General features: G+C 43.3%; 1 protein-coding gene across 1 annotated transcript; it reads left to right on the forward strand.

Moving 5' to 3' along the window:
- The first annotated feature begins 2758 nt into the window (after positions 1 to 2758).
- On the forward strand, positions 2759 to 18724 carry KISS1R (KISS1 receptor). Its single transcript, XM_032214128.1, has 5 exons — positions 2759 to 3002; positions 5837 to 5961; positions 8834 to 8969; positions 16474 to 16712; positions 18283 to 18724. Exons 1-5 carry the CDS (start codon positions 2759 to 2761, stop codon positions 18640 to 18642), a joined length of 1104 nt encoding a protein of 367 aa, XP_032070019.1. The 3' UTR covers positions 18643 to 18724.
- Positions 18725 to 22519: the final 3795 nt, after the last annotated feature.

Raw genomic sequence — 22519 nt, forward strand, 5'->3', positions numbered from 1 at the left:
CCCCCCCCTCCCATTAGACTACCTGAAATTACAAGTAGAAAATGTATAAAAATACAGGTAGTCCTTGACTTACAACCATCCATTTAGTGACCGTTCAAAGTTAAAACTGTACTGAAAAAAGTCACATGATCGTTTTTCACATTTATGACTGTTGCAGCATCCCCATGGTCATGTTCCTGCTTGAGCAGGGGTGGACTAGAAGATCTCCTGTTATTCTGTTAATATTCTGTTAACATGATTAAAATTCAGATACTCGGCAACTGGAATGTATTTATGACAGTTGCAGTGTCCTGGAGTCATGTGATCACTTTTTATGAAATCTGACGAGCACAGTCAATGGGGAAGTCAGACTCGCTTAACAACCGAATTACTAACTTAACAACTGCAGCAATCCATTTAACAACTGCGGCAGGAAAGGTCATAAAATGGGACAAAACTCACTTAACAACTGTCTTGTTAGCAACATAAATTTTAGGCTATTTGGGGTCGTAAGTCAAGGACTACCTATAGATTTGTTAAACTTCTACAAGTCTTAACACCTCTATTGTGTTTAAACTCCCCCTAACATCACTTCAAGCAGCCTTCTCTATGGTGCTATCCAAATGAGCCGAGGTGGCGCAGTGGTTAGAGTGCTGTACTGCAGCCACTTCAGCTAACTGTGATCTGCAGTTCGGTGGTTCAAATCTCACCGGCTCAGGGTTGACTCAGCCTTCCATCCTTCTGAGGTGGGTAAAATGAGGACCCAGATTGTGGGGGCGATATGTGGACTCTGTAAACCGCTTAGAGAGGGCTGAAAGCCCTATGAAGCGGTATATAAATCTAACTGCTATTGCTATTGTTGGATAACAATCAACCCATGGAACAGAAGTTGCCTTCAGAAGTGGTGGGAGCTTCATCACTGGAGGCTTTCAAGAAGAGGCTGGGCTGCCATCTGTCAGAAATGGGATAGGGTGTCCTGCCTGGTGGTGGTGGTGGGTTGGTCTAGATGACCTATAACTGTGATTACGAACCAATGGCACGCATGCTAGAAGTGGCACGCAGAGCCATTTCTCCAGGCACACGAGCTGTTGCCCTTCTGGGTTCCGGCTGGCCAGCCGGCTGGTCTTCATGCACACAGGATTGCCAGAAACTGGAAGAGCAGTTGCCTGGTACGCATGTGGCCCACTCCTCCGGTTTCTGATGTGGGCACGCACATCAGCCATCTGGCCTTGTGATTTCTGGTGTCCATGCATGCTGCGCATGCACATGTGGGAAACCAGAAGATCATCTTCCTGGAAATGTGCATGCTCACCGGGCAGCTGCTCTTCCGGTTTTTGGCACATGTGCACACACACACTCCTGTTTCGGCACTCAGTGCTGAAAAGGTTCACCAACACTGATCTATGAGGTCCCTTCCAACTCTGTTATTCTTTTATATTCTGCTCTGTTACTTCTTAAGCAATAGCCAAGTCCCTTCCTAAGTCCTGTACCTCTTGGAAGCATTGTGAACAGCAGTTAACAAATGAATTATGAGGAGGGCAAAGGAACAAAAGAGGCACACAAAGAAGCACTGAACGATCAATGGAAGACTTGTTTGGAGTTCTAAAACCTTCGCATGCAGCAGAAACGTTTTAATTGGCATGATTCAATTGAATCTCTTTCAACCTCTCTGAGAGTTAAAAGGGTTTTAAAAAGTTGCAAACAGATACATAGAACATCACGGTTTACCATAGCAGCAGCTGAACCTTAATACAAAGCTGTTCCATCTTCCATGCAGAATCTCTGCTCTCCCCCATCCCCTGCACTTTAGGCCCCACCTCTTTTATCGGCTGGCTAGCTTGCTGCCTCCAGAACTCATCTCTAAAGCTTGCTTAGAAGCAAAGTCATTCTTCTTAAGACATTGACAAGGAAGGTGCCACACCAGGCAGGTTGCCCCATTGCATAAAGACACGGGAAGAATCCATCAGCTTTCCACTTAGGCAAGAATTGTTCTGTTTGGATTTGATCATCTCTGCCTCATACCGGGTGCAACTAGGAGGATATCTGGAGCCAGACAACCTTTTGACGAAGTTGATTCATTTTGCCAATCATCCAAGACTTTGAGAAATCCAGAATCTCCGAATCCCTTGATACAGGTGAACAGAAAAGTTTTGTTTATTGCCTTGCTTTGGACCGTGTGCAGGCATTTAGGATCTTCAGAGCATGCCATTTGGAAGAGCATTACCCAGCTGCCTGCAATTTTGAAAAACTGCTGCAACTTTGTTTGAGTTGTATCTGCATGTTGTGAAGTTTATGGAACAGGATCAGTGTGGATTTAGGACTCTATAAGTTGCCCACAGATGAATGATGAGGACTGCACTAGGACATAAGTCTCCTAAAATATTCTTGAGCCACAATAATTTATCTTAGGCTTTCCCAAAGCATATCAAACATTCAAGGAGGGGAAACTTCAGTCAAAGAAAAGACAATTCAGTTCTGGTGTCTGGATCTACCCAACAATTGGGACATTTTGCTTTGAGTGTTGGAGAAAGCAAGGGGACCAGTCCAATTTGTTGCCATCTCTGTGCTTTTGCAAATGTGCTTCTAGAGCAACTTCTGCACCAGCTGGAACTGTCCAAAGTGCTGAAGTCATCTGCCATTGGACATTTCTATCCCCTCTCAAGCACCTACAAGATCCAGATTTGAGCAGATCATCACCCATTTTTGCAAGCAAATGAACCATTCTGGGAACAAACAAAACTGAAAAGTCCATGGTTCAGCTGGGAAAATAAAGAAGAATATGGTAGAGGAAGCACCCATCTCTGATTTCAACAAATCCCATTTCTTTCTGAACAATTCTGCCTGCACTGCAGAGTTATGCACTAATGGCTCGGGGCCACCCACTCCCCCATATTTGGTGGATGCCTGGCTGGTCCCACTCTTCTTTGCCATTCTGATGTTAGTTGGGCTATTGGGCAACTCTCTGGTAATCTACGTCATCATCAGACACAAGCCAATGAGGACAGTGACCAACTACTACATAGGTAAGACAATTTGGAGGCATTCAGATGGGGGAGGATGGTAATGGAGGTAATGCTTTTAAACTGGGACCAACAACTAAATGAGATAGAGCGATTCAATGTAATAGGAAGTTATTAGCTTCTTTAAAAGTATGAACATGGAAGTTGTACCACAATGTATCTAGAGGGCACAGTTTGAAGAAGACTGAGCTAAAATAATCATAATCATATCTTTTCATCCTCCCATTAGTACATTCATTATGGAAGTTTTCTAAATATCATAAATAAATAATATGTAAATAAATAGGTACTATTAAAAGGTTAAATTAATATCAGGCACTTAAAAATTAACCATTTAGTTAGTCATGTTATATGCCTGCTTGTTAGCATTACATAAGGACTTTAGTACTATAGGTAGTTCTTACAACCATTTGTTTTGATTCGAAATTACAACAGCCTCGGAGAAAGTGACTTATAATCCATCCTCAAAGTTATGATTGTCACAACAGCCTCATAGTCAGTTGTTTGCAGTTTGGGTGCTTGGCAATTGGCTTGTATTTATGACAATTGCAATGTCCTATGATCATATGATCACAATTTGCAACTTTTCTCTTTCTGACCAGCATAATCAATTGGGAAAGCTATTATTTGCTTAATAGCCATGTGATTCTTTTAACAATCTCATGATTCAGTTAATTACCACAATAAAAATGGTCATAAAATCAGATCTGGTGGTCACATGATAACTCTCTTCATGACTGCATTGCTTAGTGACCAAAATTCCAGTCCCAATTGTAGCAGTAAATTGAGGACTACTGATATCAGTCCTGAATTTGAAACAAAATAGCAATAGCACTTAACTTATATACCGCTTCATAGTGCTTTACAGCCTTCTCTAAGCAGTTTACAGAGTCAGCCTATTCCCCCCCCCCCACAATCTGGGTCCTCATTTTACCAACCCCAGAAGGATGGAAAGCTGAGCCAAGCTTGAGCCGGTGAGACTCAAACTCCAGGCTATGGACAGAGTTTGCCTGTAATTCTGCATTCTAATCACTACACCACCAGGGTTCCTAAATGAAAAATATGTTTGCAATATATTCACATTCATTAAGTTGGAACTAAGTAACATTTCAAAGAGAACACCTGGCCATCTTTTTATCTATCTATCTAGTATTTAGTACCGTTTCCCTGCAAATAAGCCCTCCCAGGAAATATTGCAACACAGCAGCAGCCATGAGGTGACCACGCTCGACGCCTCCTCCTATTATCTCAAAAATAATAAGACCTCCCCGAAAATAAGACCAAGAGCTTATTATGTGTGGGGGGTGGGTGTCAAAAGAAAATAAGACTCTGCCTTATTTTCGGGGAAACACAGTATTTAGTATTTATTAGTTTGTCAAACATGTAGAAGATAGCAGGTATAAATGTAAACATGGATATGAAGAAAATAAATGAATACAAATAGATGGGGACAGTATGACAGGGATGCTTGGCATGCTGGTGCATTTATGCATGCCTCCTTTACGAACCTCTTAGAAAAGGGGTGAGGTCCACGGTAGAGTTTAAGGTTGAAGCTGAGAGGGTTAGAGGATGTAACAACAGAGTCAGGTAGAGCATTCCAGGCGTTGACCACTCTGTTGCTGAAGTCATATTTTCTGCAATCAAGTTTGGAGCAGTTTACTTTGAATTTGTATCGATTGTTTGCCAGTGTATTATTGAGGTTGAAGTTGAAGAAGATCTATCATCTATCTATCTATCTATCTATCTATCTATCTATCTATCTATCTATCTATCTATCTATCTATCTATCTATCTATCTATCATCTATCATCTATCATCATCTATCATCATCTATCTTTTAAGATTTCTAACCACCCATCTCACTCATAGAGGGGCCATATGTATATGTACATGACAGTGGTGGGTTACGACCGGTATGCCCCAGTACGGGCGTACCCATGCCTACCGGGAGCACCAGGTAGTGTTCTGGTACGGTGCTCCAGAAAGCCTATCCACCCACCCGCACTCCTTACCGGTATTTGAGGTTTGCGGGGCTTCTGCGCACGTGCACGGAGCATACAGTGGTTGCGCAACACTCCACCGAGCAGCTGGAGTGTTGTGGAGGTGTCGCGGAGCGTTTTGGGTGGTAACTACACATGCACGCGCTGTGCGTTTGTGTGCGTGTGCTGACATGCGTTCATGTGGTGGATGCCCGGCCCCGTTGCACCGTACCGATTCCACCGGGATCCGGAACCCACCGCTGGTACATGTATACTTATATGTTATGTGTAAATATGTCTTTGGATAGCTAGAGAGGGGGTGTGTGGATGGATAGGTAATGGATGGATAGATAGATGGATAGATGGATGGGTGTTTATAAGAGTATAGAGAAGTAAAGAACCAAATTTAGTATTTCAGGGTACTAAAAACAGCCTAGGTTTTTCTTTCTACATGGTGAAAAAAAGACCTACTGAAAAAAGTGCAATAGAAAAAAAACGGAATTTTTTATTTTATGTTATTTATACATATCAATGTGTGAATGGTGTGATATCATACATTTCAATACAAGTAAGTATAATATTGTTACTCATAATTATTACGTTTCATTCTCATTATTTCATATTGTTTGGATTTTCTTAAAGTGATAATTGGGGTGCTAGGTTTCCCCTCCTTTTCCCACTGGAAAATTGACACATCCCTAAGAGGCCCCCCCTCCCGCAGTTCCTCATTAGTGTCTTATTGTATTCTGATCTTCTTTTGAACACATGCTTGGTTCTAAGCCAGCTTAATAAAGGGAGAGAGAAAGGCAAATTTCACCACTGTTTAAAGACCAGCAGCCTCTGCTCTTTCTTCAACAGCCAACTTGGCTACCACTGACATCATTTTCCTGGTTTGTTGCGTTCCCTTCACTGCAATGCTGTATCCACTTCCCGGCTGGATCTTTGGAGAGTTCCTATGTAAATTTGTCAACTATATCCAACAGGTGAGCAATTTCTGAATTTGGAAACTTCTCCCTTCAGGTCTGTTTTTTTTTTTTTTTTACAGGGATTTCTAGCTAAATTCAAGTGCCATATCAGAATTGTGGTGTCTCGTCCCTTCTCAGCTGAGAAATGTAAAACTCCAGCTCATTTTGAAATCATATCTTCAAAACAGCATCCACACGGAAGATTCTTGTGAAGGATAACAGTATTATATTTATGGGTCTGTGTATAGATATGGGAAACAGTGAATCAGAATAGACCTTGTAAGGACATACAGGTAATCCTCGACATATGACCACAATTGAGGCCAAGGTTTCTGTTGCTAAGTGAGACAGTTGTTAAGGGGGCATTGGCATTGTCCCATTTTATGATCTTTCTTGCAATAGTTGTTAAGTGCATCATTACACTTGTTAACTTAGTAACACAGTTGTGAAGTGAATCTGGCTGGAATATGAGTCGAACCACTTCTCAAGCATCCAAATGACCTTGGGGATGTTGCAATGGTCATACAGTAAGACATTTTTTTCAGTGCTGTTCCAACTTCGAAAGGTCACTAAATGAATGGTTGTAAGTTGAGGACTACCTGTACTGTATCTGTTGTGAATCAGTGCTGATTGTGTGTGAGTATGAGTATCCATCAGTATAGTATACAGCAGTGGTGTGGGTTTCAAATTTTTTTAGAACCTCTTCTGTAGGTGTGGCCTGCTTTATGGGAGTGGCTTGCCAGCCATGTGACTGGGTGGGAGTGGCTTGCCAGCCATGTGACTGGGTGGGCATGGCCAACTTGTAAAATGTGGTGAAACTCACTTAACAACGCTCTTGCTTAGCAACCAAAATGTTGGTTCAGAAACTCTGGCATTTGAAGCACGCAAGTCTTAAAGCTGTCAAGTTACAAGACCCTTGCATCCCTAAGCCTTTAAAAAACAACCCAGGGGTGTTCAAACTTGACAGCTTTAAGACTTGTGGACTTCAACTCCCAGAATTCCTCCTCTCGCTCTTCATCTTGATGATGTGCGGACGGCGGGGGGAAGGAGCTGGAACCGGTACTAAAAGGCACTGTAGATTTGTGGAACCTCTTCTATAGAAGAGGTTAGAACTGGCAGGAACCCAGCCCTGGTGTACAGGTAATCCTTTATGTCAGGGTTCCAAGTAACACCCCAACGAAAGAAGACTCTGAGGCTTGTAGTTCCTCAAAGTTCCATTTTATTAGAGATGTCATATTGACACATCTGGAAAAACTCCGAATCTGAGAGTTCTGGGTTTTCCCCACCCAAAAGAAAGTCAAAGATCCACTGCACTCATATGTCCATCACATGCTCCAATCAAACACCATCCCAACTAGATATGCCTCCCAGTCATGCCACACCAGGTGCAGAAAAAATGCCCTTGACTCTCTCTGAGAAAGGAATGTTATTATGCCTAGATCAGAGGTAGTATTCAGCAGGTTCTCACCAGTTCTGGAGAACCAGTAGCAGAAATTTTGAGTAGTTTGGAGAACCGGTAAATACTACCTCTAACTGGCCCCGCCCCCATCTATTCTCTGCCTCCCGAATCCCAGCTGATCAGGAGGAAATGGGGATTTTACAGTATCCTTCCCCTGCCATGCCCACCAAGCCACGCCCACAGAACCGATAGTAAAAAAAAATTGAATCCCACCACTGGGCTAGATATCCCTGCGACTCCATGCAATTCCCCCCTCCCAGTTTCCCAGAGCACTAAAATGTGCCAGCCTTGAAGAATTCAAGAAAAAAATGATCTCCAGGGCTTATAATTTAAGTAAAGATGACCTGGTCAACAAGCATGCTGTCATGGCATGTCAAAATTGACACATGCTTTTCTTTCTCCTTCAGATTTGCTTGCTGTTCTAGCTTCTATCTAGACAGAGAGCTTATATTTTAACTTTACACTCAGAAACTATCTAATTCACACTCATTATAACATGGATCTGATGTGAAACATACCTCTCTCTGCCTATTATCCAGAGGAGAGCCTACCAATCAGAGCAGTGGGATAAAAAGACCAGAGATGGTTTCCTACTGTTTGGACTGATTCAGCCGAGTAAGTAGTAACTCGGTCGGCCATGCCCCTAAACCAGTTCTATCGGCAGCGCCACAGGCGGTCCCATGGGCCAAATCTAAGCACCATGTGGGCCTAATCCAGCCTGCAGGCCTAGTGTTTGACACCCCTACCTTATATCATTTCAGACAAATTGTTGTCCAACATCTTCTTAAAGACTTCCGGTGTTGGAACATTCACAGCTTCCGGAGGGAAGCTGTTCCACTGATTAATTGTTCTAACTGTCAGGAAATTTCTCCTTAGTTTTAAGTTGCTTCTCTCCTTGATTAGTTTCCATCCATTGCTTCTTGTCCTGCTTTCAGATCCTTTGGAGAATAGCTTGACTGCCTCTTCATTGTGGCAACCCTGAGGTATCGGAACACTGCTATCATATCACCCCTAGTCCTTCTTTTAATTAAACTAGACATACCCAATTCCAGCAATCATTCTTTATATGTTTTAGCCTTCATGTTTAATCATCTTTGTTGCTCTTTGTTGCTGTACTCTTCTCTGCACTCTTTCTAGAGTCTCCACATCTTTTCTACATCGTGGCAACCAAAACTGAATGCAGTATTCCAAGTGTGGCCTTACCAAGGCATTATAAAAAGGGGAATTAACACTTCACGTGATCTTGATTCTATCCCTCATGCAGTTTAGAACTGTGTTGGCTTTTTTGGCAGCTGCTGCACACTGCTGGCTCATATTTAAATGGTTGTCTCCAGCATTCTTCTCACAGTTACTACTACTGAGCGAGGTACCACCTAAACCTTACCTGTGCATTTTGTTTTTTTTTTCAAATCCCTTGATTTGGCTCCATAGGTCTCAGTGCAAGCGACCTGCATCACCCTGACAGCCATGAGTGTGGACCGGTGGTATGTGACTGTCTTTCCACTTCGATCCCTGCGACGACGCACGCCACGAGTTGCTGTAACCGTCAGCATCAGCATTTGGATTGGTGAGTAGGGGCAGCCTCCAGGTCAGTTAGAATTGCTCACAAACATGATCAAATCACTGAATGTCCTTTATCTGGGCAAAAACATCTGCTATGAAGTAAAAAAAATTAGAGAACAAAACCTAATAAATACCTTCCATGTTTGCCATGCGTCATACTTATTGCCAATGACAGGTGTGCTACCATTCAGATAATACGTAAAGTCCTCCCAATTGGAAACTGGTAAAATTGTGGTTCTTGCTTCTAATGTTCAATATACAGCTTGTAATTCAAGGTTGTGTTTGCAACCATGTGACTGAAGCCCTGCCTTCTTTGTGGGAGCATGTGAAAAGGGGGTGGGGCTTTGACTGAATAGTTGTGGCCACCATCTTGACTTTCTTGTCTGCCTCCCTGCAGACAACCCCAATTCTAACTTTATACACAAACCTCTTCTGAAGTGGCAATTCAAGAAGTCTTGCTAATCCACTCCTCGTTTGTTGGATTAGCTAAGGTTTTTCAGTGTTGAGCAATTATTGTTTCAGCTTATTTTAAACCTAAGCATCCTAAGCATATAATTATTATACCTCAGTGTTTCTCAACCTTGGCAAGGGCTGTGGTGGGGCAATGGTTAGAATGAAGTACTGCAGGCTAGTTCTGCATTCCCACTGACAGGAGTTCCATCTTGACCAGCTCAAGGTTGACTCAACCTTTCATACTTCCAAGGTCAGTAAAATGAGGACTCAGATCGTTGGGGGCAATATGATGACCCTGTAAACCACTTAGAGAGGGTTGTAAAGCAGTATATAAATCTAAGTGCTATTGCTATCAAGACCCCATGCTGGCTGGGGCATTCTGCAAGTTGAAATACTTGCATCTTAAACTAGCCAAGGTTTAAAAATAGTGCTATAGATCCAATGGGCTGCTCAATAGACAAAGTCTCCTTTGAACCAAATGTGATCTCCGTGTTTCATGGGCACAATTTCTGCAGTTTCCTTGGTGACAGAATTGAAATGGTTTGCTATCAGCTTCCAAGTTGCTTTTCAATTGCCCAGCCAATCCTAGGTCTGTAGGATATTCTAGGCAGTTTAAAAGCATCTTCGAAGCTGTGGGATCCTTAACGGCAGGGGCTAAATGAGGAAATCAACATTTTGCCCTTCCAACACAACCAATTACAGTAACACTATAACAGAGTTGGAAGGACCATGGAGCAGGGGTGGGTTGCTGCCAGCATTACTGCCAGTTCGGTGCGTGCATAATTTTGCATGTGCGCGCTCATTTCGCTCATGCACACGCCGGAGGCACGCTTCACACATGTATGCATTTGCCCATAAATGCAATAAAAATTGCCCTGCACATGCGCAGAAGCAAAAAACAAGATGGTGGCGTCTATGGCTGGGAGAACTGGTTCAGGGGCGTGGCAGGCCTTGGTCACTGCCGGTTCCAGCGACCCAGGCTGCCAAACTACTACCAGTTTGGCTGAACTGGTCCAAACCGGTAGGAACCCACCACTGCCATGGAGGTCTTCTGTCCTTTTTTAGGTATGTGGTGCCAAAGCTTTGGGGGCATCAATGCTACTCATCCTTTCATCCTTCCAAGGTTGGTAAAATGAGGACCCAGATTGTTGGGGGCAATACGCTGACTCTGTAAACTGTTTAGACAGGGGTGTCAAACTCGATTTCATTTCTGCATCAGGATTATGTTTGACCTCAGTGGGCCAGGGTGAACGTGACCAGAGTAAAGGTGGCCAGCTCGACATCACTTGTGTTGGGGGTGCCTGAGGGGGCCCGAGTGCTCTGCCAGCAAAACAGGTTCCCAAGCTCCGTTTTCAGCTGCAATGGCCTCCTGTAAGCCACTGCCAGGAAAACAGAGCTCAGGAAAGCCACCCGCAGCCCTTCTGAGCTCCATTTTCCCTGGCAGAGGCATCGCGGGCCGGTCCTTCGCTGTTTCCTGGGCGGGCCCACAAGCCAGATCTAAGCACTCCACAGGTCAGATGTAGCCCGCGGGCCTTGAGTTTGATACCCCTGGCTTAGAGAATGCTATAAACCACTATGGAGCGGTATATAAATTTAAGTGCTGTTGCTATTGCTATTCAAAATATAAATAAAATGTCAAAACTTTGTATCAACAGGAGATGGCACCATCAATCCCTGTAGCACAGCAAACGGGTACCGTTCTTAATACAATAGTAGCAGATAACCCAGGGATGGTTGTTAGGATGAAATCAATACATAGTTAAAGAGTTAACTAAGATAGGTTTTAAAGCTGGCATGGCTGATCCATGTTTGTTTAAAAAAGAAAGTAATGGTGTGATTTCATTGTTGCTATTGTTCACTGCTGACATAGCATTAATCACTAAAACTGAGCAAGAAGCTATGAGGATTATCACACTGTTAAAGATGCAGTTCAGTATAAAACATCTCGGTGAGATTAGGCAATATCTTGGTTTACAAATAGATAAAACTAGGGGAGAATACAAAATCTCACAAACTGAGAAGATTAACCAGCTACCCAGGACATTTAGGATGGAACTGTGTAAACCAGCTAAAACTCCAATGGGTCAGGAATTTAGCCATGATGATGTAAAAAGCCCTGTGTTTGATAAAGGTATTCATCAATCATTGATTGGTAGCTTATCGTATCTGAATAATTGGTCAAGGCCCGACATAGCATATAGTGTAAATCAATTAGCCAGGTTTAATGCTGAAGATAGCTTAAGCAAAGGATGCATTATGCATTGTATTTAGAACCTAAGAATGATCTGAGCTTAACTGCATATGCTGATGCAGGTTTTGCTGCAGATGTGTCTACACGGAAATCAACATCAGGGTTTGTTGTATTCCTGGGAAAAGCACTAATTGGATGGTGGTCTATTACAGTGTTTTTCAACCTTTTTTGTGCAAAGGCACACTTTTTTCATGAAAAAAATCACGAGGCACACCACCATTAGAAAATGTTAATATTGGTTCTCATATAGATTGGGCTTACACAACACTTCTAGCTCTAGCATGGAAAAACTGGTGGCTAATGTGGAATTATGGCAGAGCCCTCCTCCCGCCCCAAAAGACGAGGCAAGCCACGTTTATTTGCCTCTAAATGAAACTACTAAAACTACAACTGTGCTTATAATCTTACTTCAATTTTCCTTCCACTCTGACACACACACACCGAATCTACTTGCAATAGCCTCCGCCACAATTTAAAAAAAAAAAAAACCAATGTCAGTTGTAGGAAAGGGGAAGAATGGCTGGAGGGGGAAGGGATTTTATGAATTACCTCTCTCTCTCTCTCTCTCTCTCACACACACACACACACACATTCTCCCACGCACAGAGCGGGAAAGGCGAGCAGCGACGCCGGGCTGCTTCCTCCTCCTCCGCCGCCGCCTTCACTACCCAGCAGACAAAAGCGAGGGCCGGCCGGCGGGGGCTGCTTTCGCCGCGGCTGTCAGTCCCTAGCCCTTCTGGAGAGCGCAACGTGCACATTCCCTCTCTCTCAATTTCTCTTGGCTTGCAGCTGCAGCTGCTCTCAGGCAGGGTCAGCCCAGAGCCTGCAATGACAAGCCCCACCCTTGCGCGGCTCCCTCTTCCTCGGGCTCGTCGTCCCCTGGAGAAAATAGGATCGCGCACGTGTGCAACGGCCACGGGGCTTGCCCTAGCTCTGGTTCGGGTGAAAGGGACGACGGCGGCGGGAGATTAAGCGAATTCGCCCCGAAGGCTCCCAAGACAACAGAGGCCGAGTTCAGAAAGCGCATTTTAAAAATGATTTTTTGGGGGAGGGGGGCGAGTGTTTTTCCCACGGCACACCTCACACTGTGCCGCGGCACAGTGGTTGAAAAACACTGGTCTATTAGACAAAGACATTTAAGTCTATCAACCATGGAGGCTGAATTCTCATGTCTGTCATTTTTATGTACAGATTTGGTTTGCTATAAACAACTCCTACTTGATATGGGGATTGACATACGAGAGCCTATTGTTGTTTATGAAGACAATCAAGCAGCAATTCAGATGGCATCTAATCTTGCTATAAAAACTAGGTCAAAACACACTGATATGAGATATCTGAATGTAAGGCAAAGTGTGAATAGTAAATTAGTTTCACTGGAGTACTGCATGTCTGAAGATAACATCACAGATCATTTTACTAAGGCCCAAGGTAATATAAAGCATAAACATTGTTGTGAGGAATACGGATTAAGCTTGTAAGATTTATATATTGTCCCACCCAAAGGGGAGAATGTTAGGAATATAATCTAATAGTTGGGTTGGCAATATATATACATCATGTAACAATGCTATACCTGTTTCTTTAAATCATACTGTAAAATGTGATTGGTTGCTGTTTTCCTCATTCGGCCATAAGAGGGAGCCAGAATGACTGTTAGCTCTTTGTTCGTTAGATGCTGGGCTGATCTGATCTGAGTGTTTGTGGAAGCTGGAAGTGCCGTGAGCTACTGTAAGTTTTGCAACTGCTAGCAAACTTTGAGTACCATACAGTTTGTATGATTATGGACAAAGTTATTTGGATTATCCCTTAACTGAAAGACATTGATGACTGACTGTCTTATCCGTGTATGACTTGGACTGTTTGATGGACTCTGATAACTCTATTTCCACAAAAGTAAAAGCCTATTTAAACTGCAGTGTCTCTGTATGCTGGTTTGTGTGTTTTCCAACAACACTCTCACGATGCTTCTCTGAACGTATTCGCTCTCCCAACGGGGAGCTTACCTAACAATGGTTATAGGGGCAGGGCCTCAGTTGGACTGAACAAAAGGTGCCTCGGAAACACACAGGAGTGCAAACTTAGCATCTGTCTGTAATGTCTTGTGACAGCTGATATTTTTCCCAGGCATTTAGGAGCTACAGCAACTTAGAAATTGAATTCCAAGCATTCCACAGCTCTTAAGAGATATCTGATAGCATCACCGTAAAGGAATGTCAGTGGCATTCCTGGACACTCTGAGCAAATTTGGGAACAGTGTGATTCCAGATGCATTTCACTGCCCAGAATTCCTTTTGTGGAGTCTTCGGTGCTCTCTGAGCTTGGTTGTTTCCTTGCAAAATGTGTCATTAGCAGACTAGGTTACACCTGCAGCCAAACAACCAAACTCAGAGGTCACCAAGGACCCCAAAATTTAACCCTGGCCTGAGCTACATATCTTCTATTAGCATTCCTTTTGTTAGATAGAGAGTTATCTACATTTTGGAATGAATGAAACAGATTGTTTCTTTGTACAGGCAAAGAACGGGTAAGCCCTCAACTTACCACTGTAACAGAACCTGCCTATTATGGTTGTAAGTGATCATCACTGATCTAATTTTTCAACCTTTTTTTTACAGAGGTTGTTAAGCAAACACCATGGGCATTAAGTGAACCCGTTGTTTCTTAAGGGTCAGTTTTGTCAAAACCCAGACATAATTGCTGTCTTTTGGCAGCAAAAAAAAAAGTAAAAAACAAATCATTTGATCACAGGACATTGTGCAATGTTCCAATATCTTAGGGGTCGCCACAAAGAAGAGGGAGTCAAGTTATTCTCCAAAGCACCTGAGAACAGAACAAGAAGCAATGGGTGGAAACTAATCAAAGAAAGAAGCAACTTAGAACTAAAGAGAAATTTCCTGACAGTTAGAACAATTAATCAGTGGAACAACTTGCCTCCAGAGGTTGTGAATGCCCCAACACTGAAAGTTTTTAAGACATTGGATAACCATTTGTCTGAAATGGTGTAGGGTTTCTTGCTAAGCAGGGGGTTGGACTAGAAGACCTCCAAGGTCCCTTCCAACTCTGTTGTTCTGTTCTGTTCTATTCTATTATTCTATTGTTTTGATGTGACCATGGAGGAGCAACCACCAGAACTTCAGAATCAAGTTGTATGTAGGTCCATCATTACTAAATGATCAGACGTAAGTCCACAACTGCCTACTGAGCTTTTATTTTGCACACCCACTTCTAGAGGCTTTGGAAGGAGGTGATTAATTGACATACAGGTAGTCCCTGCCTTACGCCCACAATGAAGCCCAAGATTTCTGTTGATAACCGAGACAGTTGCTATGTGAATTTTGCCCCATTTTACGACCTTTCTCGCCACAGTTGTTAAGTGAGTGATATGGTTGTTAAGTGAATTCTGGCTTCCCTGTTAATTTTGCTTGTCAGGTCGCAAAAAGTGATCGCATGACCCTGGGACACTGCAACCGTCATAAATATGAACCAGCTGACGATTACCTGAAATTTGGTCATGTGACCACTGGAATGCTGCAAGGGTTATAAGCAGAGGTGAGTTGCTCCCGGTTCAGCCGAACTGGTAGTGGTATTTTTGCCTGGGTCGGAGAACTGGCAGCGACTCAGGCTTGCCACGCCCCTGAACCGGTTCATTCACCGGTGCTGATGCCGGTGCCCTGTTGTTTGCTAGTGCTTGCGCAAAGAACAATTTACATTGAACCGTGCACGTGTGCGAGAACTAAACTGGTAGTAAAACCAGCAGCAACCCACCACTGGTTATAAGTGTAAAAAATGGTCATAAGTCACTTTTTTCAGTGCTGTTGTAATTTTAAGCGGTCCCAAAATGAATGGTTATAAGTGTCAGGGTTGGAAGCCACCTTTTACAGTGGGCCTCAAGCCTGCCACATATTCTACTCAGGGGTGGGCTTCAAAAATTTTAGTAAGGTATTCTCTGCCTGGTTGCTGGGTGGGCGTGGTCATGGTGGGCATGGCCTAGTTGGCTTCGTGCACCACAGGGAGGGTGGGCATTTTTGCCCTCTTCGGGCTCTGGAGGCTTTCCTCACGTTTTCCTTGAGCTTTTCTCCAGGAGGGCGAAAACAGCCTCCCCAGGCTCCAGAGATCCTCTGGAGGCCAGAAACAGGGCCTACTGGAAGTTCAGAAAGGCCGGAAACAGACCCGTTTCCGGCCTTTCGGTAGGCCCATTTTTCGTCTTCCCCAAGCCTCCGTGTGTGCCCTGCATTTACCTACATCCAAAACGGGCTAGGTGGAGACTCCTGGGAGGGGAGGGGTGGGCGGGGCCAGTGAGATTTGGGGGTTCTTTGAACTGCAAAAAATCTGCAAACCCCCAGCAGCCCACCCCTGAGTATACTACTGTGGGAAACTGGGAGGCGGGATTGGTATGGGGCATGAAAGCTGTGTAGTCAAAATAATGTTTCTCAGAGAGTCAAGGTCATCTGGCCTCAGCACCTAGAAGGGCATCACTGGGAGGAATCTCTGTGGGACAGTGACTGATAGGACCATGTGAAGACATGTTGGTACTGGGGCAGGGTCTTGAACTTTCAACTGGGTGGGGAAAACCTGGAAGCTCTCAGATTCGGGTTTTCCCAGATGTGCCAACATGGCTCTTCTAATCAAATGGAGCTTTGAGGAATTCCTAACCTTGGACTCTTATTTCATTGAGGATGCTATTTGGAACCCTGACAATAAGTTGAGGACTACCACTATCAACAAAAGGACAAATAAGGGCCTCCATATCAGGCGGTGGGATAGAGTTGCCAGCCTTGATCCTGGCTCTTTTCCTTCACAGGTTCTTTCCTTGTCTCCATCCCGGTGCTGATTTACAACCGGCTGGTAGAAGGCTATTGGTTCGGTCCGCAAATGTTCTGCAGCGAGTCCTTCCCCTCCGTGTATCACGAGAGAGTCTTTATCCTCTACAACTTTTTAGCGGTTTACCTCCTCCCTTTACTGACCATCCTCATCTGCTACAGTGCTATGCTTTACCAGATGGGACAGCCCACCGTGGCACCAGCTGATAACCATTACCAGGTACTTATAAGCTATATGTTGTATCGGGGATAAAATGGATGTGAGATGAAAGAGCTTAATTTTTTTTTAAACGATGAGATGGTTAGATACAGTAGTGGCCAAAATTGTGGAAACTTTTGGGAAAAGTGTATTTTTGAGGTTTGATGGCTAACAACACCACTTCCTTTTGGAGTAGTACCATAAAATTATATATCAATTGAAAGATAATTCAATCAAGAATGTAATGCAACAAAGTTTGTTCAATTATCTTTATTCTATGAAAAGTTATAGCCAAATATATCCAACAATAAAACCCAGTTAATAGAAGCAATCATTCAATCTTGATCTCACATTATAACAGCTGCAGAACTAAAAGACTTGGTTCACTCCATGGGAAGACGTTGTAAGGCTGTAATTCATACTAAAGGTTACCCAACTAAGTATTAACTGACAGGGTGAAATTTTTGTATATCTTTTTTTTTTTATGGTGATAATTTTTGTATATCTTGTTTTTTCTACGTGTTTCACCTTACTTCTTTATAATTGATTCTAATAGCAAATCCTTCATAAACGTTATTGCATTACATTCTGGATTAAATTCTCTTTCCATTGATATATAATTTTATGGTACTACTCCGCAAAAAAAGTGGTGTTATTAACTATCAAACTTCAAAAATATTGTACACTTTTCCCAAAAAGTTTTCACAATTTTGGCCACTACTGTAGTGTCATTGATATGGTGGACATGTAAAATCTGCCAACACACCACTTCAGCTCTACTTTGCTTTGATTGCAGCCTGCCATAAACTGTTGGAGGGGGGAGGGAGAAAGGATACTGGGAGGGGGGGATCACAGCAACCAGAAGTGCCAACCCAAGACAAGAGTTGAATAATCCAAGAACACAGGCATGGGAAAGAACGCAAACACCCACCAAAGAGGTGCCAACCACAGAACTGTTACCAAAAGAACTAATTTGAACTTCGTTGGATAATAGCAAGAGGATCAAGGGAGAAAATTATTCGGTTTACGCAGGAAGTTTCAGATCTGGCTTTTCTTACACTTGGCTTTAGTAAAATAGCAGTAGCACATAGACTTATATACCACTTTATAGTGCTTCACAGCCCTCTCTTAAGATGTTTACAGAGTCAGCCTATAGCCCCCAATTATCTGGTCTTCATTTTATCCACCTCGGAAGGACGGAAGGCTGAGTCAACCTTGAGCCTGTTGAGATTTAAACATTCCAAATTGTAGGCAGCCGGCAGTCAGCTGAAGTAGCTTGCAATATTGCACTCTAACCACTGTGCCAACGAGGCGCAGTATACCTGTTGCTATGAATGGAGTTGAGGGCCTTTCTTTCCTAAATGCCCAAGCTGGGACAGGTATGGGCAGACTTTGGGAGACAGTAGAGAACAGGAGTACCTGGTGTGCTGTGTCCAGGAGGTTGGAGGACACGAGTTAGCGACTGAACAACAAGAAGACTAGACTTAAACCTGGCCATTTCAGTCCAATATTTTAATGATGCCATACTATCTCTCTACCTTCCTTTTCACTGGGGTCACCTCTTCGTCCTCCTTTCTGCGCTCCAATATAGGTACAGCAGCTGGCAGAATTCTCTGAAGCTCTGCGAGCCAAGATCTCACGTATGGTGGCCATCATCATTGCTCTCTTCACCATCTGCTGGGGTCCGGTGCAGCTTCTGATCCTCTTCCAAGCCTTTGACTCCAGCTTTCAGCACAATTACTATACTTATAAGGTGAAGATTTTCGCTCACTGCATGTCCTATGCCAATTCTTCCCTCAACCCCATTGTCTACGCCTTCATGGGCACGAATTTTCGGAAGGCCTTCAAGAAAGTTTTCCCACTGGCCTTCAAGAAGAGGGTGGGTAATTCCAACATTGTTGGCCGAGCCCACCTTAATACCGAGATGCAGTTTGTCTCATCAGGCATGTAGGTTTAAAATAAGTACTTTTCCTCCATAGGTAGCCCTGAACTTACAATCATTTGTTTAGTGACTATTCGAAGTTACCCCAGCATTGAAAAAAGTGACTCATGACCATTTTCCACACTTATGACCATTGCAGCATCCCCATGGTCACGTGATTTACAATCGGATGCTGGACAACTGACTCACGTTTATGTCGGTTGCAATGTCCCGGGATCAGGTGATCATCTTTTGTGATCTTCTGACAAGCAAAGTCAGTGAGGAAGCCAGGTTCACTTAACAGCCATGCTACTAACTTAACAACTGCAGGGGTTGACTTAACAACCACAGCACGAAAAGCCATACAATAGGGCAAAACTCACTTAACAAATCTCTCACTTAATAACAAGAATTTTGGGCTCAATTGTGCTCGTAAGTTGAGGACTACCTGTAAAGTGTTTTGCCTTCCAGTGAATCCTACAGTGTTGTCCTGTGTTTAAGGTGCAGTGGAGGACTCTTCTTCAAATGTCATTGGCGTCCACCTGCCAATGCTCCAGTAGTGTGGCCAATATTGAGAGATGCTGTACGATGTAGTTAAGTGGCTCATACGTATGTAACAAACTCAAGAAACGAGAACAGCCGTAGATTTCAGGCTGATAACTTTCATGCTAGTGGGGAATAAAAACATAATATCTTGAAATCTGTAAGAATAAAGGGAGACTTAAACCAACTAAGGCAGAATCTCTCTGAAATGTTTCTTTTTCACACTCCCCATCACGGGACTAGGCTGCCTCTTCTCGTGCTAGCTAATGGTCAGTACAGGTAGCCCTCGACTTACGACTGTAATTGAGCCCAAAATTTCGGTTGTGAAGCGAGGCATTTGTTAAGTGAGTTTTGCCCCATTTTATGACCTTGTTGAGTGCATCATTGCAGTCGAAAAGTTAGTACCATGGTTATTAAGTGGGTTCCACCACAAATGCGCGAACGACAAAAGCGCGCCTGACTAAACCGCGGTGACAAAACCGCGCCAACAAAACCGTGCCGACGAATGAGCGCTGAAGCGCGCCGACAACAGCGCGCCGACAGAAGCGCGCTGTAACCCTAACCCTAAACCAAACCCTAAACCTAACCCTAACCCTAACCCTAACCCTAACCCTAACCCTAAACCTTACCTTAACTTAAATCGTGCTTCTGTCGGTGCGCTTTTGTCGGCGCGTTGTTGTCGGTGCGCTTTTGACATCGCGGTTTTAGCGCCGCGGTTTTGTCGGTGCGCTTTTGACATTCGCGCATTTGTCGGGTCACGTATTAAGTGAATCCGGCTTCCCCATTGACTTTGCTTGTCAGAAGGTAGCAAAATGGTGGATCGTGTTATCTTGTGACACAGCAACGGTCATAAAAACGAACCAGTTGCCAAGCATCTCAATTTTGATCACATGATCATGGGGATGCTGCAAAGCTTGTAACTGTGAAATGGAGTCATAAGTCACTTTTTTCAGTGCTGATGTAACTTTGAACAGTCACTTAAACAAACTGTTGTAAGTCGAGGGCCCTGTATAGATTCCCTATCCCTGGATTAAGGAAACTTGGATCCAATTGCTAGTCAATCTATGGCTTCTGGATAAATCATGGGCCAATCATACAAATGTCACTTTCTCCCACTGCCAGCCCTGATATTGGCTAGAACAACACATCCTTGAAATCTTGATAGTGTTTCTCTTTCCCTCATCTTATACCTATGGCAGCCATGACTAACTTGAAGGGACAAAACAAAATTACTTTGTAAAGTTTGAAACAATCCCCCCCTCCCCGCCTCAGGCATGGGAACACATGCTGAAGTTTCTGATGGAATAAAATAATTCCAGCACCTTGAATAAATTCTAGGACTTTAGGATGTCATAATATCCTATTCCACTAGATGTCAATATTTCCTAATCTAATTGATTTCCCAGTTCAACAACACAAATCAACTAGAGAAGTGTTGTATTTTCAGATGGAATTAAATAATTGGAGTAACTCATAGTTTCCTAGTCAAAAGTAACTCTTTTTTCAGATACAGGTCATTCTAACTTAGGACCACAACTGAGCCCAAAATTGCCTTTGCTAAGGAAAGCAGTTGTTAAGTGTGTTGCAAGCAATGTTACAACCGTTTTGTCACCGTTGTTAAGCAAATCATGCAGCCATTAAGAGAATCTGGCTTCCCACATTGACTTTGCTTGTGAGAACCTAGCTGGGAGAGTTATAAAGTGTGATCGCATGTCCTCATGGGGATGCTGCAATTGTCATAAATAAACGCCAGTTGCCAAGCACCTGAATTTTGATCAGGTGGCCATGGGGAAACTGCACCAGTTGTGAAAAATGCTCGTAAGTCACTTTTTTAGTGCTGTTGCAACTTTGAACGTGAACAGTTGTAAGTTGAGGACTACCTGTACAACAAATGTCAAAAAAAAAGTCATGATATTGGGAGCAATGAATCAGGATGGAATAAAGCTGTATACCTTTAGCATACATTAACACTAGAGAGAAAGACTTATTTAAGCTGTAAGAAATCTTAGTTGGTTGACCAAATTTGTTTTATCAGCTGATAATGGGTCGTGGTGGCGCAGTGGTTAGAGTGCAGTATTGCAGGCTAACTCTGCCGACTGCCAAGAGTTGAATCCTGACCAGTTCAAGATTGACACAGCCTACCATCCTCCCGAGGTCAATAAAATAAGGACCCAGATTGTTGGGGGCAATATGTTGATATTTGTAAGCCACTCAAGAGAGTGCTGTGAAACACTTTGAGGCAGTATACAGGTTCATTTACAGTTCATTTAGTGACTGATCGAAGTTACAGCGGCACTGAAAAAAGTGACATGACTATTTTGCACACTTATGACCATTGCAGCATCCCCATGGTCATGTGATTTATATTCAGATGCTTGACATCACATTTAGGATGGTTGCAGCGTCCCGAGATCCTGTGATCAACTTTTGCTTCTGACAAGCAAAGTCAATAGGGAAGCCAGGTTCAATTAAGAACCACGTGACTCATTTAAGAACTGCATCGATTCACTTGAAACAAACGTGGCGAGAAAAGTCGTAAACTGGAGCAAAACTCACCAAACAAATTTTCTCATAAATTTTGGGCTCAATTGTGGTCATAAGTTGAAGACTACCTGTCTAAGTCTAAGTGCTCTCACTATCGCTAACGGAAACAGTTGAAGACTAAGGCGCAACTTTCTTGAACTTTGGATGGAGCATTCATGCACTACCTTGAAAGAGATTCTTATTCTTTCTAAAAACAATCCAATTAGCATTTCTTTTTTTGGCTCAGTGATTGAGGATGCTTTCTGGGCTGCGTTCCAATCCACCTTTATTTCACAGGTCCAAACCAGAGGTGGTATTAGGCTGGTTCGGACAGGTTCGCCCAAACCAGTAGCGGCGAATTGCAGGTAGCTCCAAAATGTCCTATGTAGCCTCATTTTCGACGCTGTGTGCATGAGTGAATGCTGCGTGCGTACACACAAAGCACATGCAAAGAAGGCTGCACACATGCACGGAAGGAGCACATGCATGTGATGAGTGTGCCGATGCCTGTTCACATTTGCGAACTGGTGGTAAACTTATGTGAATCGTACCGCTGGTCCAAACCCTGTGGAACATTATCAGAATTAAAATGAACAAGGCTTCTATCTCATGATTGTGGCTGGTTGTCCTTTTAACTTTTTGACATCCCATAAGATGTCTCTTGATGAGATATACTTGAGTAAAATGTTTGAGTTTTTATTTTCTTCTGAAAAAAAAAAGCCTTTTTTTTTAAAAAAAATGTAGCTTAAGTTGATGTAGTTTGAAAAGATGAAAATGTCTCCTTTCAGGGACTGGAGAATTCAACATCAGCTATGTTAGTATTTTTAAGCCCGCAAGGACA

The sequence above is a fragment of the Thamnophis elegans genome, chromosome 1 (assembly GCF_009769535.1).
Source record: "Thamnophis elegans isolate rThaEle1 chromosome 1, rThaEle1.pri, whole genome shotgun sequence".
In the NCBI taxonomy this organism is placed as follows: domain Eukaryota; kingdom Metazoa; phylum Chordata; class Lepidosauria; order Squamata; family Colubridae; genus Thamnophis; species Thamnophis elegans.

What these genes read in the sequence shown, in the direction of transcription:
- KISS1R (XM_032214128.1), top strand. Translation starts at nt 2,759, where the DNA reads ATGGTAGAGGAAGCACCCATCTCTGATTTCAACAAATCCCATTTCTTT. An exon ending in AGTGACCAACTACTACATAG is followed by an intron (nt 3,003 to 5,836) that starts GTAAGACAATTT and finishes TTTCTTCAACAG; the next exon opens with CCAACTTGGCTACCACTGAC. An exon ending in TTGTCAACTATATCCAACAG is followed by an intron (nt 5,962 to 8,833) that starts GTGAGCAATTTC and finishes TTGGCTCCATAG; the next exon opens with GTCTCAGTGCAAGCGACCTG.